This window comes from Mesoplodon bidens, assembly GCF_964165515.1.
Source record: "Mesoplodon bidens genome assembly, chromosome: 12".
Classification (NCBI taxonomy): domain Eukaryota; kingdom Metazoa; phylum Chordata; class Mammalia; order Artiodactyla; family Ziphiidae; genus Mesoplodon; species Mesoplodon bidens.
In genome coordinates this window covers 80,149,964-80,170,042 of record NC_138168.1, presented here as the reverse complement: position 1 = coordinate 80,170,042, position 20,079 = coordinate 80,149,964, and the positions used below count along the sequence as shown (strand labels likewise).

At 38.3% G+C, this 20,079-nt stretch overlaps 1 protein-coding gene across 18 annotated transcripts in view; it reads left to right on the top strand.

The window, feature by feature from the left end:
• Window positions 1-20,079, top strand: part of SYNE1 (spectrin repeat containing nuclear envelope protein 1) — a 466,561-nt gene that overhangs the window by 374,427 nt on the left and 72,055 nt on the right. For all 18 annotated transcript variants that reach the window (XM_081251412.1, XM_081251411.1, XM_081251427.1 and 15 more), the window contains 8 exons: window positions 290-436; window positions 2,637-2,791; window positions 3,197-3,344; window positions 5,315-5,409; window positions 8,190-8,424; window positions 10,027-10,221; window positions 14,426-14,551; window positions 17,135-17,290. In XM_081251412.1, the coding sequence (XP_081107538.1) occupies window positions 290-436; window positions 2,637-2,791; window positions 3,197-3,344; window positions 5,315-5,409; window positions 8,190-8,424; window positions 10,027-10,221; window positions 14,426-14,551; window positions 17,135-17,290 (1,257 nt within the window). The remainder of the gene's footprint in view (window positions 1-289; window positions 437-2,636; window positions 2,792-3,196; window positions 3,345-5,314; window positions 5,410-8,189; window positions 8,425-10,026; window positions 10,222-14,425; window positions 14,552-17,134; window positions 17,291-20,079) is intronic.

Below are 20,079 nucleotides of genomic sequence, written 5' to 3'. Positions count from 1 at the left end.
ACAGTCATGTTTACCTGACAAGTTTTTGCAAGAATCAGAATATATTTCTGTTTGATAATGTATGTAAAAAATAACTTTAATTGGTTAACTAATGGCACGTAGAAGTAATTCTAAGTGTTAAGCAAACTATATAAATAAAAAGAAGAAAATTTAAATTATGGTAGCCTTGTCTTTTTAGAAATGGCACCTTGAGCATGGCAATTTGGCACAAGAATATGAAAAATAATTTTAATATCCACTTGCCCTTTCACTAGATTTCTAAATACCAATTTTCTTTTGTGTAAAAAAGGCTGGAGTTCTTGACTATGAAACCTTTACCAAGAGTTTAGAAGCTTTGGAAGCCTGGATAGTAGAAGCTGAAGAAATGCTACAAGGGCAGGACCCTAACCACTCGTCTGACCTCTCAACCATCCAGGAAAGGATGGAGGAACTTAAGGTAAGTGTGTTCAAATCCTCGTTCCAGATCTTCTATCTTCAAAATCCTAAAGAAAACTCAAAACTCCTGACATATGCCTACTTTCTGTTCCCAAGGACACTCTTGCCAGCTCTGCTTTCCTGTTCTCTTGAGAGGAGTGGTGGCACGGAGCTCAAGCTGATCTCGTGGTCCGTGATGGGAGGCCCCCAGGAGCAGAGCTCGGGTCCACCTCAGTCCTCCTCCTGCCTCTGGGCCCTCCCTGCGCCCAATCCATCACCTCCTTCATAGCTCTTGAACCTCCCATCTCCATCACTACCATCATCCACTCCTACTTTACGCTGTCCGATCTTGCTCAGGGGCCAAGGCCACAGCCTCAGCCTCTGTGGACCTCTTTGCAGCGACCTCTCTCCCTCCAACCTATAGCTGCCAGAATGATCTTTTTCTTTTTTCTTTTCTTTTTTTTTTTTTTTTGCGCGGGCCTCTCACCATCGCGGCCTCTCCCGTTTCGGAGCACAGGCTCCGCACGCGCAGGCTCAACGGCCATGGCTCACGGGCCCAGCTGCTCCGTGGCATATGGGATCTTCCCGGACCGGGGCACGAACCCGTGTCCCCTGCATTGGCAGGCGGACTCTCTACCACTGCGCCACCAGGGAAGCCCGATCTTTTTCTTTTAAAAGATTTTACTTAATCATGAACGACTTTACAGTAAATAAAATAATACAATAGACATGCACATTTTATTACTATTATTCCTCTGCTTAAAACCCTCCATGGCTTCCCACTGCTCTCAGGATAAAGATCTGTGCGACGTATCAAGACCAGCAATAGCCGGCTTCCACCTCCCTAAGGGTCTCGCCTTCACCACCTTCTGTCTCCTTCTCCAGGCACTTGGGAGCTGCAGTGCTTCCCGGCGTCTGTGTGTAAGATGCCCATCCCCCGCTTTCTTGAATCCGTTCCTTGTCCCCAAAAGGCATCAACTCCTGGTCATTTTATTCAGGGTCACTCTCAGAAAGCCTCCCCTTCTGTCCATGGCCAGGCCCCCCAGCGACACAGTTTCATAGCCCACTGTTATTTTTCTTCAGACTTTCATCGTACCATCCAAGGAGTTCATGTGATAGGTGACTGCTGTTCTCTCTGCTATTGGAATAGTGTCTTACTCTTTTTGAGCACCATAAGAGGGACCATGGCATGTCAGTTTTGTTCACTGCTGATGTCCACCTGTGGAAATTCTGCCATCTAATAGTTTGCTTTTGGCTTCGACAGTTGGCAAGATTTATTCTCTCTTCAGGGTTATGAGCCTTTTGCAGAGCACACAGAGTGGACACACACACAGCCAAAGGTGTCCTGACCTTTTCTCCTGCCTGTAGCTGATTTCCTAGATGGAGTTACGAACACCCACAGGAAAACCAGGACAGGCAGCTTCGTCCTGTGTGTGAAGGGAGGAAAGCGATCTGAAAACATAGACTACTTTCTCAGTTGAGTCTCACCAACTTTGGGGTTGGGGTCAGGGACCTAAAACTGAAGCTCTTAAGATAACGGGTGGTGATTTGGGAGCTCAGGTGGGATTGTGTTCCATCCAAGGAGAACCCAACAAGTCGTGTTTACCTGGCTCTACCACTTACTAGCTGGGTGGCCTTGAGCAATTTACTTAGTGTCTGTGCCTCTTCTTCCTCATTGTAAATTGGGAATAGTAGTGGTTCTTACCTTATGGGATTGTTTTGAGGATAAAATGAGTTATTACCTGTAAAGCTCTTATAACAATGCTTGGTTCATATGTGCTCAATAAATGGGAGTTAGCTATTACTATTATAACTAATATTATTATTAAATAATAAAGGAGCAGATTAACATGGATAAATGAAATATAAAGGGTAAGAAATAAGTCCTTTCAGTCATCAGCACAATTTTCTTCCTTTATCAGTTCAAGCAAGAATTACTTATGAGTAAATAAATCAAGTAAATAATACACATAAACTATTAAATGTTCAATAAGGGATAATGAGTAGCTATAGCAGCAACAGCAGCAGCAGCAGTGGAAGCTGATGAAGAGATCCAGCTTTGCTTTCTTTGCAGCACTGGAGGTTGCAAGGGGGTGGCCTAGAAATGCAGAGGAGACCAAAGACCAGCTTCTTCCTGAAATCAGAAGATCACTGTGCACTTTTGAAAGAACTCTGCCTTTTCTGACCGTGGTGCTAAATCTAGTTTTGCATCTTGCTTTCAGGGACAGATGCTAAAATTCAGCAGCATGGTCCCAGATTTAGACCGGCTAAATGAGCTTGGATACAGGTTACCCCTAAATGATAAAGAAATCAAAAGGATGCAGAATCTGAACCGGCACTGGTCTCTGATCTCCTCCCAGACTACAGAAAGATTCAGGTAGAGTAACCCAGAGATGTTTTGGCCACTCTGAAATATCAGTAGAAATAAGTTCATGATTTGTATATATTTATAAATTCTAGATCTTTCCAATGTTATTCACACAATTTGAACTAAAAGTGAGAAACTCAAAATATGAAGTGATTTCCCATGTTTAATGTACTGAATATTGTTTTAATCAAAAAATAAAACTTTTATATAAGAATATATTAAATATATATAATTTTGTCATTTAAATTTCTTTTCTTCAATTTTCTTTCGATTTTTCACAAAATTTTACACCTAACATGAGCTTTGTGGAGGTCAAATTAGAATTGGAACAGAGAATATTTAATCTAGTTTTATATGCTGAAGGTATAAGAAAAAAAGCAACAGCATCACCATTATTCATTTTCCTTCTGTCAGTAAGTTACAGTCATTTTTGCTACAACATCAAACTTTCTTGGAAAAATGTGAAACATGGATGGAATTCCTAGTTCAAACAGAACAGAAGTTAGCAGTAGAGATTTCAGGCAATTATCAGCATCTTTTGGAGCAGCAAAGAGCACATGAGGTAAGTTATGCCAGTACATTTTTGGGTGATAAAATTGTTTTAGGCCTTTGGAAGATGCTGCAAAATGCCATGTGGAAGAATGAAAGTCCTATAATGTGTGCTGAATCTGCTCAAATGCATGCGATGTTTTTGCCTTCTTTCTTAAGCTTGAAGTTTCAATATCTTAATCACAAAAATGCAGTCCAGTCTTGGTTATAAGCATGGGGCAGGCTTCAGTACCCTGCAAGGTATGGTGCCAGAATTGTGGTAAGATAATTTCCCAGTTGAATTACAGACTACACTAATATTGTCAAGGCTAGTTGCTTAGGAGATTATGCTTTGATCAAAAGTCTTTGATAAATAAAAATTGTGAGTTCTTTAAAAAACATATACATATTTTATACTAGGAAATCAAACTACCAAATATCTCCAGGCGTGCCTCTTGATCAAACTGCATTATAATCATTTCTCAAGACACATCAAGAAAGAATTAGATACAAAAAGCAAATTAATCAATTTGCAATTAGTCTCTATTTTGCTGTTTACTGCTGTAACTAACTTGCTCCTGTGTTTATGAAATATACACAAATGGAGAGATAGGATGCAGCTAAAACAGAGAAAAGCTTAATGCTGGACTTTAAAGAGATGAAATTAATTTTAAGGCATTTTGCTTAAATTTTTAAAAATAGAAAAGTTAAATATGTGTAAGGGATTTTTAAGTCCAGTTTTATAGAGTTGACCAACAGTGAAGTAATCTACAATGAATCAAAACTAAAATGAGATAGTACTTCACACACACTAGGATGGCTACAATGAAAAAGAAAACAAGTGTTGATGAGGGAATAGAGAAATTGGAATCGTCATACATTGCTGGTGGGAATGTAAAATGGTGAAGCTACTTTGGAAAACAATTTGGCAGTTCCTTAAAGTGTTAAACATAGAATTACCATGTGACCCAGTAATTCCACTCCTAAGTATACACCCAAGAGAAAGGAAAATATATGTCCTTACAAAAGCTTGTACCAGAATTTTGTTCATTGCAGCATTATTCATAATATCCCAAAAGTGGAGGTGACCCAGATATCCACTAACTGATGATGAATACAATAAAATGTGGTATATCCATTTAATGGAATACTATCCAGCAATAAAAAGGAACACAGTACTCATACATACTGCAGCATGGATCAACCTTGAAAACATTATGCTAAGAGGAAAGAAGCCAGTCACAAAAGACAGTAAATTACCTGATCTCATTTATATGAAACATCCAGAGTAGGTAAATCCATAGAGACAGAAAACAGATCAGTGGCTACCTAGGGCTGGGGGGATTGAAAGGAGATGGGGAGTGATTGAAAATGAGTATGGAGCTTTTGGGGGGAGTTATGGCAATAGTCTAAAATTGATTGTGGTGATAGTTGTATAACTCTGGAAATATAATAAAAATCATTAAATTGTAAATAGGTGAATTGTATGATATAGAATTCTATCTCAATAAAGCTGTTTAAAAAACAGTGAAAACCTGAAAGACTTTCTCTTGAGCTTTTATAGCAGTGAAACAATTTTATTAACTGAGTTAAATTGAAAAACAGTGAGTTTATAAAAAGGGTGGATTTTTTTCCATTCTTCAACTTTTTAAAAGGTCTTAAGTGATTCTCTGTCTGAAAATGGACCATATTCTGCATATTAAAAAAAACAATACAAATTATGTGTTAACTAACTTTATTAGGTGATTTTGAAAGGAAGAAGGGAAACATAATTCTACTTTTAGTCATTTAGTTTTAGTAAACAAAAACGAAACTGTATCTTTAAGTTTATCTTAATTGATGGTTTAAAAATATTCTTACATTGCAGGTTTTCATATACAACCTGATTCAGCTGGAAATATTTTTCATAGTCTTGCTTGAACCAGCATTTTTGGAAAGTTATTGGAGAACTGGTCACTAAAATTAGGAACTCTAAATTATGTTTTTCTTTTTTAAAAATAACAGTTGTTTCAAGCAGAGATGTTCAGTCGTCAGCAGATTTTACACTCGATCATTGTTGATGGACAGCATCTTCTAGAACAAGGTCAAGTTGATGACAGGTAGGATCTTTGATATATTATTATGAAGAAAGGTTCCAGTAAATTAACCATTTTCTTTTGAATGAGCAGGTTAGAGGGCATAGAGCCAGTTTTCCTAAGGCAATTGTACTGGAGAGGAGCCTCAGAAATTGGAGGAAAGACTTGTCTGAATCTCTGAAATGACTAAGTATTGAAACTTTTTAAAGAAGTGCTATTATATTACATGCAGGACATAGAGTAATTGGAAACACCTAGCCAACCTTCGCTAGGCATCTGTAGGGGACTAGAATTAATGAATAGACCAGAATGAATTGTGTCAGTGATGTATCAGTGGTTTGTCAACAGATGCTTCTAATATTCTCATATGATTACAGAAATTTTATTCCTCAGAGGAACATAGAGATCACTAGACCATCTCTCTTGTTTACAAATGAAAACTTGAGACCCAGAAATGTGAACTGATTTGACCGAGGTCACATAACTAAGTAGCAATAGAATCAAGCCTACCACTCATGTACCTTGCCTTTAGTCAGGACCAGCCAGGCTTCCTATACCATGATAACACCTCCACATTTGAAAATGGTGGGTTAACTTAAGTCAGATTACACTCAACCTGAAACCCTGCTTCCTCTTTATTACTTAGCAGATTATCTCTGTATTCAAAATGCAGAGGTAAAATCTAGCTCCTCTTTAGATTTATGGCATATGAATTGGCAATTTCGTCCTATATTTACATTTCTTAGTAACAGTGTTTACTCTACCCCATTACTTTCTGTGGTAATATTTGGTGTACAAACCTCATTTATTTTATCACATATGTATGTCTTTTCCATATTTAGAACAGTAGTTGTGATTATAATTAACTTAGTTTTTTTCCAAAAAAATAGAAAATAAGTCATTATTTTTATTAAGAGTTTTTTTTTTTTAAAGTTTTGGACGCAATTTCAGTTTTAAGTGGATATTTCTTTGGAAGTACATGAAAGATTTTCATGATTAAGCTTGGAACAGCAAAATGTGATGCCATATTTATTCTATTCTAAGGAAGCCAAACTTAAATGTGAGCTTTACTAAGAATTTAAGGCCTTCAAAATAAGACACATTCAAGTGCAATTAACTTATCTTTTGCTTTATCCTCCCTACTCTGTAACAATATTATAAAAGCTTGAGTCATTAAGTAAAATAAAATTTAAAATTCATGCTCAAGCCAACATCTATTAAATTTTAAATGTTAGCAGGGAAAAACACCAACGAGATGAAAAAGGGAGGGTGGGACCCAAGGATAATTTTGAAAGTTGCGAGTGAAAAAAATTACAGATGAGAGCCTGTTGACAAATAGCAAGGTCCTAGATTACAAATGTATTGCGTTTTAAAAGTTCGTTTATACGTTTTGTTTTTGAGAGTTCAAGTTCAGCGTTGAGCCCAGTATCGTGTTTTGAGTAGTTCCTCATGCTGACAGATAGCTCAGAGCAGCTTGGTTCTACAAAGTGAGGACAGAGGCTCCAAAGAGACCCTGGATGGCTAGCTGATAGTGAAGCAATATTTAGGGTACTCTTCTCCAAGCCCTGGAGTTAGATGTTTTCAGAGATGATGGATGCTTGTAACTTTTAGGGAAGTCTCATGAACCTAATTCATCATATTTGGTTCTACTGAAATTAACTTATAAATATCACAATTTCCTCTCAAAACCAGAAGCACTTAATAACACATTTGGTTACAAAATCAAAGTTTATAGTGGCCCTCGATAATAAGAGGTATCAAGAATGTAGGAGCCCAGGACAGTAAATCCAACTCAGAGCAGAAGCCCCCCCACAGGAAGGAAGAAAAGCAACACTAGTAACATAGAGAATGAGCAAGTAATGTTACACTTTAGTACTAAAATGTGTGATTAACACTGTAATCTATAAAGAAACTCATTCTATTTGATACTGGACAAAACAGTTCTAAAGCCACAGTTGGATGTTAAGGAAAACATAATAAAAAACTACCAACATTTTTAAAGGTAGTAAACAGAGGTAGGAAGAACCAACTACAAGATCTGAGATGAGTTAGCCTGAAATTGAGAAAGCGTAAATAAAATTTAACATCTCTAAGTATAGGCACAACCTTTATTCAGAAAATGATAACTAGATACTTTTCATTTTGCTAAGAACAAGTGAAGAGGGCTTAAAACGTTAGAAGGGATGATTTAGATTAGTATGTGAAATCATCTGCTAAAGATTAGGACTGTCTACTGTGAGGGAATACTGAGAGTTTATGGAGTACAGTTTTTAAAAATATTTTTATGTAACATAATTTTAGTTAAATGGTTTCTGATTCTAGCTAAAGTAACCCAGTGTTGTTCATCCAAAGTGACTTATAATTGTAGCTGAAGACAGAGGTTGTAGATAAGCTGGGCCCCTCCTTTCCTGCTGTTACATGCACAGGATGCTGCCCCGTGCTGCACACATGGCTACAGGCACGTCCAGGGAGCCGTTCGCACTGTAGCTGCTGCCCTACACCCTGTCCCCTCTCATGCACTCTGAGAGAGGGTAAATGACAGTTGACCCTACAGATATGTCTTCCACCTGTGCTAAGATGTGAACACACTCACCATGTGCAAACACTGATAGCTTAACTGTTATTAATTTTTTTAATTACTTTCAGTAGACCTGATAACAGATCATGGCATGATATATGAAAACCTCTGCCCTAGGTCACCTCTTAGGGCGTACGGTCATCAAGTATGTATGTATGTATCGGTTGATTATGTAACTACATCCAGGATAACGGTGGTTTTCCTTATGTAATTATTTCTTCACCAGGGATGAGTTCAACCTCAAATTGACCCTTCTCAGTAATCAGTGGCAGGGGGTGATACGCAGGGCCCAGCAGAGGCGGGGCATCATTGACAGCCAGATCCGCCAGTGGCAGCGCTATCAGGAGATGGCAGAAAAGCTTCGTAAATGGTTGGTTGAAGTGTCCTATCTACCCGTGAGTGGTCTCGGAAGTGTCCCAATACCACTGCAGCAAGCAAGGACCCTCTTTGATGAAGTGCAGGTAAGGTGCAAAACAGGCGGTTTTTAAACCTCTTCTGCATTTCTGCTGCACACTTTACCCTGGCCTCGGTTCTTGAGAAGGATATTAGAAACACTGGAATGAGGACAAGCATTGTTCTCAAATGTCAACAGAAATATATAAAATGATGGCATTACAAAGTCCATATTTAACAATGAAAGTAGGGCGAGTCCCAGCCTCTCACAAAGACTGACTCCACTTCACCCACCAAGGCCTCCCAGCAGCTCAGTGAATCCCAGCGTGGATGGAAAGGCAATGGCAAGGAAAGGAAAACTTTGCACTGATTATACATATTTTACTCATGAGCAGTTTAACTGAAGTATCCAGAAAAGATGAAAGACTCAGTCCTGTGGGAGCTCTTTGTCCATTCCCCTTACTTTCCCCAGCCTGGGAGTTTAGGGGTCCAGCCTCTTAGATGGAGACCTCCACACCCTCTCATCAGTCCCTCCCAGTATATTTCATAGGCTCCTCTTGTTTTGAAGGTCACTGTTCTCTGCTTCCTTTCTCCTCCTTGCTTCTCTGGGAAACCTCATCTATACACATGGCTTCCACTAATCCCTACCAGCAGAGAAGGGTCAAGTTGGTATTTTCTGGTCACATTCACCTCCTGAGCTTCCAACTCATGTATTCAACCCCCTTTTAGCTTTATATCTATGTGTATCACAGACACAATATACTCCATGGTTCCAATAGAGCCTGTGATCTCTGGATCAACCATCTCCACCAGTCCATTCCATGTGCCCAAACCGAGGAAATATCACCGGCTATCTGGTCTATCCGTCAGCAACCCAGAGTCATTCTAGAGCTATACTCTTCATTTTATCTCCCTCCCCATATCTTATATCCCTCAAGTCTCCATTCCTACTGCCACTACCTTAGATTAGGTGCTCGTGATTTCTTGCCTAGATAGACAGTAGCTTCCTAACCTGTCTTAAAGGATCCAATATATGGCCTTCCATTCCATTTTCTACCCAACTGCTTAATACTCTTCCATGAATCTCAGTCACTTTTACTATAAAAACCAAATTCCTGTGCAAGGTGTGGTCTGGTGTCATCTTCTACCACTCTTTTACGGGAATCCTATATTCCAGCCACTGAAAACTAAGTCCAGTGTCCTAAATTCATCATATTTATCCCATATAGCAATTTTGCCCATCCAATTTCTATGTGTGGAAGATGTCTTCTCCCTGACTCCTGGCTCTCATCACAGCAGGTCCTTCTTAACCTGGTTGTGTTCCTGTGTCTTTCAAGACTCATGAAGGCTTCACCATTTGAAGAAGCCTCCCTGTGCACCCAGCGTGGGTCAGATGTCCCTCTGTGCCCCCTGTGCATCAGCCTCATAGAGCAATTTTCCTATTGCATCGTGATTGCGTTTAACTTGGGAGCAGAAACTAAGCTTTCTGTGTGGAATCCTCATTTATTTATACATTGCTTCACTCAGGCCCAAAGTCCTGGGTCAGTAAAGCTTTTTGGAAACAATAGGGCATGTTATGTATGCAAAAATTTAGGATTATTTAAAAATACTTATAATGGGGAAATGGTAAAGAGAAAAATGAGAAAGTAAAAATCTACGGTTTCTTTCAGTTCAAAGAAAAAGTGTTCCTGCGACAGCAAGGCAGCTACATCCTCACCGTGGAGGCTGGCAAGCAGCTCCTGCTTTCTGCCGATGGTGCAGCTGAGGCTGCCTTGCAGGCTGAACTCGCTGAAATCCAAGAGAGATGGAGATCAGCCAGCGTGCATCTGGAGGAGCAGAAGAAAAAACTGGCCTTCTTGTTGCAGGTAAGTTCGGCTCTTTCCTCCTGTAGGCCTAATGCAGTTCAAAAAGCCCTTTATTACTCAGCCATAAAAAGAAATGAAATTGAGTTATTTGCAGTGAGGTGGATGGACCTAGAGTCTGTCATACAGAGTGAAATAAGTCAGAAAGAGAAAAACAAATACATTATGCTAACACATATATATGGAATCTAAAAAAGAAATGGTCTGAAGAACCTATGGTCAGGACAGGAATAAAGACACAGATGTAGAGAATGGACTTGAGGACACGGGGAGGGGGAAGGGTAAGGTGGACGAGTGAGAGAGAGGCATGGACATATGTACGCTACCAAACGTAAAATGGGAAGCAGCCACGTAGCACAGGGAGATCAGCTTGGTGCTTTGTGACCACCTAGAGGGGTGGGATAGGGAGGGTGGGAAGGAGACACAAGAGGGAGGAGATATGGGGATATATGTATACATATAGCTGATTCACTTTGTTATAAAACAGAAACTAACACACCACTGTAAAGCAATTATATTCCAATAAAGACATTTTAAAAAAAGCCCTTTTAATAGTTGTGCTGCTTCCTCAACGTTGTTATCCTGCGAATCAAATAATGCAGATCGTTATGTCAGACCCCGCAGTATTTTGATCCCCTGTGTCCTGTTTAGGATGTTGTCCTGTCTTGCATGAACTAGAAAAGTTTCCCAATTTTCAGCAGGTGGTCTTTCAGGAAAATTCCCCAACAAAGTAGTTTTAAGTCTAGTAAGACCATCCAAGCAATGAATTCTGATTCATGGCCGGTGCTAAGCCAGAAACCATGAGATGACTTTATAAATCTAGACAAGAATGCAAAGAGTAGATTCCACTCCCTAATCTAAGACTCTAAAGTGGTTTTCAAGATTGATGTCTCTTCTTTTATAGCAGGGAAAAAACCTATCCAAGAAGATACTCTTGATTTGATCTTAGCTTATCCAAGCAAGTTGCTATGAGATAAAATCTCCAGGAGGTATATTAAACCTTTAGTTGGATACAGATAGCAGGCTGATCACACAGCAAGTTTAGGGAAATGTAGATTTAGTAGACCTCCCACAGTATGCTTTTCTCCCTCACTTTCCAATTCCTTGCATAAGACACGATTAAAGCAGCAGTTGAATTAAGGCATAGACTCTAAACTCAGATAAACCCAAGTTAAAACCATTAAGAAACCAAGTAACCTGGTTAACTCAACCTATCAAAGCCTCCGTTTCCTCATCTGTAGAGTGGGTATGACTACATCTCTTTCATAGGGCATTGTGAGGGTTTCATGAAATAATGGAATAAATCATGTATCAGAGTACCTGGTACATACTGAGCACTCAATAAATGATGGTAATTATTATTGTTTATATTATTATCATTTTGAAATTGAACATGGCTAAATACTGAAGTTTTATATATGTTGATAATCACCAACACTTCAATAAGATTATCTATTAAATTTGGACTGTCACTTTTTGGATCAAAGGTAATAACTAAAGCTAATGAAACACATTTTGCTTTTTTTAATGCTTAAAGTATGCACATTCATTGGGTTTATTCTACTGAATTTTATTTAATAATACATGGGGATATATGTATACATGTGGCTGACTCACTTTGTTGTACGGTGGAAACTAGCACAGCTTTGTAAGGCAATCATACTCCAATAAAGATGTTAAAAAAATAAAATAAAATGCTGAAAAAAATATAATATATCACCCTCTATGTAGGAAGCAATCAATCAAAAATGCCACCCAACATATGTTAGAGAACCATTTTGTGCACACAGCACAATTCATCAGTAATATGATATGCCTGATTTTTTTTCTTCTTTTTTTACTTTCAGGAAAGGATTAAAAACATTGTAAATCATTCTGCAGAGAACATGTTAATCATATCTTTTTCTTTATTTGTGATTGATTTTTGGACACGTTTCTAAGACTTAATAAGGCGAGATGGCTGAGTCACTACATTTGCTTTTCTTGTTAGTCTGTTTGTTGGTGTATAAAACATCCACTTTGATAGATGATTGCAGACCATAACATTTAGTTATTTCCTTATAATTCATGTAGTAAAAAAGACTTGGTTATAGCTTCAGAATCTAAGCCATCCTTGGAAAGGGGAATCCCTATTCTCTTGTTAAAGTTTTATTTTCTTTTGGATCATACACTAGATCCTGTTTGCCTAAAAAGGAATTTATGGAGCTAAATTCTAATGTTTATACAGCCTCATTTTACTGTATCTTTTCACCGTAGCTATAAAGCTTACATATTTTTAGCTTTTAATTAAATGCTGAGTAAATATGCCAAAAATAATTATAATTCTATGCCTTGCATGTTTACCCGCTTCACTATTGCCTCTTACTTTCGTTAGGAAGAATAAAAAGCTGACCTTTTCTCTTTTAGATCAATGAACATTTCTTGCCTGCGTGTTCAGAGATTTCAGTGTGTGATGATTTAATTGAGAATGTTGTTCAGTTTAAGCAAAAGAGAATCTTTTGTCTGCCGCCACTATGCTTAGCGTTCATGAACTAAGTGTAGCCTGAGAACACCGAGATCTTTCACTAAAGCGGAATTGGAACAAATCTGTCCAAAATAGACATTTGGGGCTTTTGTTTTTGGGGGTCTTGTTTTTGTTCTTTCTGGTGAATGAGAAGAGGGAATGAGGTTATGTACCCTAGGAAGTTCCTCGAAGGAATTTTAAAGAGAAATGAGAACTTTGGGCCAAACTCTCAGTTTATTTAGAAACCAAAAGACATCACGAGCAGGGAGGCACTGTAGCCAACACTTCTTAAAGAAGACAGTTGTAATAGCATCGTGCGTTGCTGTGCTGAAAATAAGGCATTGGGAGAGAAGATAGAAAGAACCTAGACAGGAAAAGGCCGGTGACGAAAGATGATGAAAGGGATAATGTGAAGGGAAATGCAGCAGGATTTGGCTCCAGGCTAACCACTAAAAGCAACTCAGGTTGTCTCTCTTTGGAGCTCAGTAATTTAAGTTGAGGGGAGGGTTACTGGGGAGGGGGAGGCCAGGAATGGGAGGTATTGGACAAAATGAAGGAGATTTGTTTAGTTGAATTTCATTGGCACTGAGACACCAGATGTGGGCTAATTTGTAGATAGGGTGCTGTAAAGAATAAAGTCTCCATCATGGTTCCTCTCATTTTTTTCTTTCCTTTTTTAATTACATAAGAAATACATGTGTCTGAAAAAAAATGTAGATAATAATAGAAGCATAGAGAGTAAAAAATGAAATTTCCCCTACACCACCATCCAAATCCTAGTATCTTCCCCAGAGGGAACTCTTGTTACCTTTGGTGTGTAATCTTCCGAAACACAAGCACATCATGTATGTTTTCTTTTGTCAGTACATAGGGATCTCCACATTCCACACCACCATTCTATCCTTCAGAACACTTATCAGTAGCTGGCATATAAGGTGTACATTTTAAAAATTGTGCATTATTTTTCTTCCTCTACTTTTTTTCTTTGGATAGGTTTTTTTAATGTTTTACACATTTAGCCCTTTGTTACATATGTTTCAGTACTATCAAGAGAAAGCCAGTCAAATGCCATGCTTTTTAGAGTACATGTTTCTACTTCTGTAACAATTCAAATCTAAGTGGCTCATACTAGTTATATATTGAATTGAATCAGAGTCAGGGTTATATTATTTTTACATTTCATGTCACTTCTCTTACCTATGTGTATTTTCACCCTGAAAGAGATTTCATATCCTCTTTTCTATCCTTTATAGTGCCTTGAGATAGTGTAGACATTAGTACCATTATGGGTGGAGTTAGGAAAGAGGCAAAGTACTGTGTTCATACTCTCACCTCTGCAGATAGATTTGGATTCAGGTAACATTTCTGAGTACCCATAATATTCTGGGTGTCTTGTACTTGGTGTCTTGACACCCATCGTTTCCTTTAATCCTTTAATACAATTATAGAGAGTTTGTATCATTTCAGTTTTCATAAGCAACACGTAGTGCATTACCTGCTTGCGGTCACCCAGATGATGAGAACCGTCCAGTTTAGAACTCAGCTCTTCCCATGCTCCCCCCCGTAGCGTGGGTGGGGGCGCTTTCACAGTATTCATCAGTGTAACTTTAATTCTTTCTCTGGGAATTGAGAAGAGAGTTTTTCTTGTTTTCCAACTTCCTGCTCCTTAAAAATCCATGAAATTTCTTTTGCTTCCCATTATAGGACTGGGAAAAATGTGAGAACGGAATAGCTGATTCTCTGGAGAAACTACGAACCTTCAAAAAGAGGCTTTCCCCACCTCTGCCGGATCACCACGAAGAGCTCCACGCGGAGCAGATGCGTGGCAAGGTAAGTTGCTGGAGTGAGCTTTTAACCGTCAACTACTTGTGCTTCCAGTGTAATAACGCCTTTGAAAGCATAATTCAGTCAAGCTCCTATGAATGTCTGCATGTAGGTGCAAGTTTCTGGTATTTTGCATTAGGGCAGACAACTCCGGTGAAACATGGTTGTTGATTTATTGCAGTCGATGAAATTATAGACTAGTTTATGGATTACCTTAAGTAAGTAAATGAAAATGTAACACACAACATTAAAAGATATTTAAAAACTAGGTTAAGAGCAATAAAGACAATCTTTTTAAAGTGTCCACACTGGAGAGCCATTCTAGAAGAGTCTAGTTCACAGAAAGAAGAGTGAGGCTCAGCAGCCTGGAAATTCTGCAGACGATGGCCCTTGGAGAAATACACGCTGCCCTCCAGGCTCTTTCCTGTAAGAAAAGTAGGAACTATAAGTAGCTGCTTTCAGTTACTGCATGAAGACACACAATCCTTCAGATACTCAGGGCCCTAACTATTTAAAGTTTAGGATCAACACTTCAAATGGCACTTGGAAGCAAATCAGAAGCTAATACAGACCCCTCCCTGCATGGGGAGCTCCCTGAGACCAACCTGATTTAGTGTCTGTAGGATTTGTTCCATTCACTCCTGTGTAGGCAAGTGGAGTGCCTGAATAGCAGTTCTCTGCTGAGCAGTATGCAGACAAAATCACAACTACCCTTAAAAATGCTTTTTCCCCCCAAATGACATGTCCTTGTGTTCTCCAAGTCATTTGCAAATTACTGCACTGGAGTAATTCTGTTTAAAACTTCACACAGACTTAAATGATTTGGGTTTTGATCAGAAGTTCTCTGCTTCTTTTTGGCTAAGAAGCTGTAAGCCTTTAAGAGAGATTAATTTTTAAAGAAGTCTGGAAATCATGAAAAGGTGGATATAAGAAATTTTCTTCAGTATTAAAATGTAAGGATGATCTTTGAAATTTGTAAGAAGCAGATTTAGGAAAATGAAAAGGTAGTATACTTTATGTCATGGATGGCAAGGGAGAGAAATACTATCTTGAGGTGTAAGTTCAGTAGTATGCAAAGATTAAAAAGAATTTGTTTTAAGTCTGTGCCTGTGAATGTATGACAAATGATTAAAGAAAACTTTCAACAAGCAAGAATGGGAATTTACTGGGCTCCTCCTATACGCCAGTGACTAACCAGTGTTACCTTAGTTGTCATGAACGCAAGCTCATGAGGACAGTCTGCTATTTCCCTTCTACAGATGTGAAAAGTGAGGCAGCTAGAAGTTCAGTAACTTTTCAAACTTAGTAAATACCAGGGTTTCCTGAACCCAAAGGCTATATTTTTACCACACAGATTCATCTAAAATAGAGTCTGTGAGCCTGAAACAGTTGGTTTCTGAAGGTGGTGTTTCTCCTTTAACCCATACACCAAATCTGATGTTGAGTTGGGGGGGTGGGAGTTGAAAATTGGTATAAAAAGAGGAAAATCTTTACATTGATATGACAATTTAATATGTCTATGGATATAAGCAGAAATGATGCATATTTAATACACCAGGATAGTTTGGTCTTTCAGCCAAATACCGTTACCATGGGACCTCATTTCCCAAAATACACAACAGTTACAAACACACCTGCTATTAAGTTTGGAGATTAGAAGGATGCATTTTGGTCCAGCTCTCTGCTACTCTTCCGCAAACCACCTTAGCAGCAAAACAAAGCAATTACCCAGAAAATTCAGGCTATAACCTAGTTTTGCTTAAATTGCCTGAGAAGTTAGCCTCAGACAGTACCATTAATCGCCTTTGCCTTTGGAAACTTGTCTCCTGTATGAAGAGACAAAAACAGAGGGAAAAAGCCATGTGAACTACTCTATTCATGTACAAAATTAGCTGGAATCTAAAAACATCAACAGCTGGCGAAAAGCAAGAGCTGTACAAATTGTAAAACTAGTCATCTGTTCAAAGCATTGCAAAAACTATTGTCAACTCATTCAAATATTGCATTTTTTCCTTAGACTGTTCCCCAAAAGGAGAAAATACATATTTTTCCAGTAACTTAAAGAAATCTCTTCTCCTGCAGGAAACATATTCAGTCCATTATTTTAAATTGAGTAATAACAGCAACTGATCCTTTCAGCTACTACATTGTAAATCTGTATCACAGAATGTAGCAACCGATAGTCTTTGAACATGAAAGTTAAATCTAGTAGTTTGGGGTTTTTTTTATATTTTATTAACATGATCAGTCACTTGGGACAAAGGTAATGTTGGTTTAAAACTAAGGAAGATCAATGCAGTGATGAAACTTGAACTAGAAAAGATGATCAGAAAAGATCAATGAAATGGAAAATAGATTTCCATTTCCCATTAGGAAAGATTCTGCAAGCAACCTGGTATTATATAAGAAGAACTTGGCAAATTATCAGATTATGTAGGAAGCAAATAAAGTAGCTACCAAGTTGGATGTTCAAATAGAATGGGATGGAAATGTAATGACATCAAGAGGGGATTCCAAATACACTTCAGAAACTGTTGATGATAGATGCCCATGGGTATTCAAGTTTTGTGCTTTTTTTTTTAAATCTAGGAATTGGAAAATGCAGTTGGGAGCTGGACAGATGACTTGGCACGGCTGACGGTGCTGAAGGATGCTGTCTCTACCTACATCAGTGCAGACGATATCTCCATCCTTAACGAACGCATGGAGCTTCTGCAAAGGCAGTGGGAAGAACTATGCCACCAGGTGAGACAAACTCTGGACTCAGCATCCGCTCAGAAAGGCAGAGAACTGGAAGATGATTCGGAATGTCTGTGGCTATGTCCACATTTGGATAGAGGAAGACACTGTACTTATTATAAGAATGCTTCAGATTAAGGCAATTATATCTTAACACTATATTTTAAATGCATCCAAACTGGATTCTCTTGCCCTTTCTTTTACTGGCTGTCAAAATATTTTAAAGAGGAAATACAGTTTTGTGGTTCATAGATGTGGTTTTGCTAGGTAGATATTGGTGGTCTCTTTCTTACTTTAAATGTGAAAAAACAAGGTTTTATTTGCAGTCGTAGCTAATGCTGTGAGTGGTTTTGTACATTTAACATTTATTATTGCTGTTGATCTACCATAGTTGTTTCTTCATAATTCATGGGTGTATGGCATTTTTAGCCATACTTTATTTATTTAGTAAGTACATCCTGTGTGCACAATACCTTAAAAGAGATCCCAGATTGGGTTTTGATTTGGAAATGAAAGGGAAAGATTGCTGGAGTAGCAAGGAGAGGACATTTGAGGCAAAGAGGAATAACAGACCCGCAAGTGAAGAATAGCTCCGACTCATAGCCTTGAGATCATACCCTCCAGGAAGCAGGAACCATGTTTCTGCTATCGTGTTCCTTCCTGTACCTCGATTGCCTTGCCTGGCACAAAATAGGTTATGATGCATATTTGTTAAGTGAATCATTCACATTAATTATTGTGAATTTCACAAGCTACAATAGACGTCCCTACAAACTAAGGGTGGTGTGGATTGCAGAGAATAAAGGAAATGCTTGTTGAACTGGATAAATCTTGAATCGAGTGCTGAGATCAGAGTGGAAGGGACAGCTTGGTGTAGAGGGAGAAAGTGGATGTGTTAGACAAGGTTGCAGCTTGAAAAAGGCAGAGGAATAGAGCAGAGAGAGGACCTGGCTGGGGAAAAGCAGGTGCTGGAAGGATGAACTAGAGAAAAACTCTGGAGCACACTTGGTAAATGTGTGAACAGTTTCGTGTGTGTGTGTGTGTGTGTGTGTGTGTGTGTGTGCTTTTTAAAAAAATAATTGTAAGAGATGATTTTCATAAATATGTTAATGATTTGCATTCAAAATTAATTTAGCCACTTTCCCCAGAGTTCTATATTCTCAATGAACACAGTGAGAAACTTACATGGAATGTGATGATGTTCATCACACTTTATTCTTTTCTGAGTTCTTCAATCCAGAATCAATACTATCCAGTAAATTAGTGTACGCTTTTTGATGTAAAGATTTTATCATAGCATATATAAATGAAGGATATTTGGTGGGTACAGATATTGGAAAATGCCCACAGCAATGTTCAGTTACCCTTGTGAGCCTTATTCATCTGTTTTTCTTAAAATTGGGAAAAGTCTAGCACTACGTGCTGACTCAGTACTTTTTAGCATAGTATGTGAAATGAATTAGACTAGATCCATTTCTCTAGCTAATTGATGTCTGTAAAGCTTTCAGAGAGATAACACTTTAGATATTGGCTTCCATCTCCTTCCCAAACCTACCATGAACTTCTCTACGCCAAGACCTTGCTCAGGCCATTGTTCCTGTCTAGACTTCCTGCCTAGACTATTCCTTCCTTTCTGATTTTCTAAACTATCCTCTTCTGTTGAATTCCAGTACTCTTGTGATGCCATTGTTTGAAATGCTCAGTCCTCTGTTCTTCTGAACGCCCATTTCCCTTTTAGTCTATGCCATCATGTGACAGTGCTTTGTTCCTTTTTTCCTCTTCCTCTTCCTCTTCTCCTTCTCCTTCTCCTTCTTCTTTTTTAATGCCTGTGACTTGAGTTCAAGACCATGAAGCCCTTGAGGACAAACCCTTTCTTTGCATCTCCAGTGCCTAGAAGAGCTGAGTGTGTCTACTGTTGATTATTAAGACAAGACTTTAGGATATTATTTTATATCTTATGTTCCTCTAAATGTAAAATAATGACAAGGTTTCTGAATATTTAGGAGGGTAAGAAGATTATAATTTTGTAATACTTTTTGATTTAGGGAAACTGGTACTATGTAAGAATGCCACCAGGTACAAAGGATACAAACTTCCAGTTACAAGATGAATAAGTTCCAGAGATCTAATGTACAGCATGGGGACTATTGTTAACAGACTGGATTATATATTTGAAAGTTGCTAAGAGAGTAGATCTTAAATGTTCTCACCACACAACATATAATAGGAATTATGTGAGGTAATAGAGATGTTATTTAACCTTGTGGTAATCACTTCACAATATATATGAATATCAAATCATCGTGTTGTACATCTTAAACTTACACAGTGTTATACGTCACTTATATCTCACTAAAGCTAGAAAAGGAGAAAAGCAAAAAAAGTTTATATGTTGTAAAATTGCTTACCAGACTTAAACATATCTAGGCAACAGTCTGTTTAGAAATACATTTTGAAAGCTTCTGTTGATTATATGACATGCTGTAAAGAGATTAATACCTTGCACCTGTGAGTAGACTAGACAAGTAAAAAAATAGAGGAAGCAGAAACATAGTGTTTCTAGAAACTTTCTATATTGAGTGTGTTAAGGCATGAAGCTAAAGCATACTTGTCTCACATTACTTCAGTCTAAACAGCATTATTTAAACCAGTGAGAGTTCAGTCATGTGTATTCATACCAAAGGTGTCAGGGTTAATTGTAAGGAGAAATATAGACCAGTTACTACTTCTTGAGTTAGTGTTTCCGGAGAACTTCTGTCAAGTATGAAACCGCAAAAGGAAACGAGCTTGTGCCT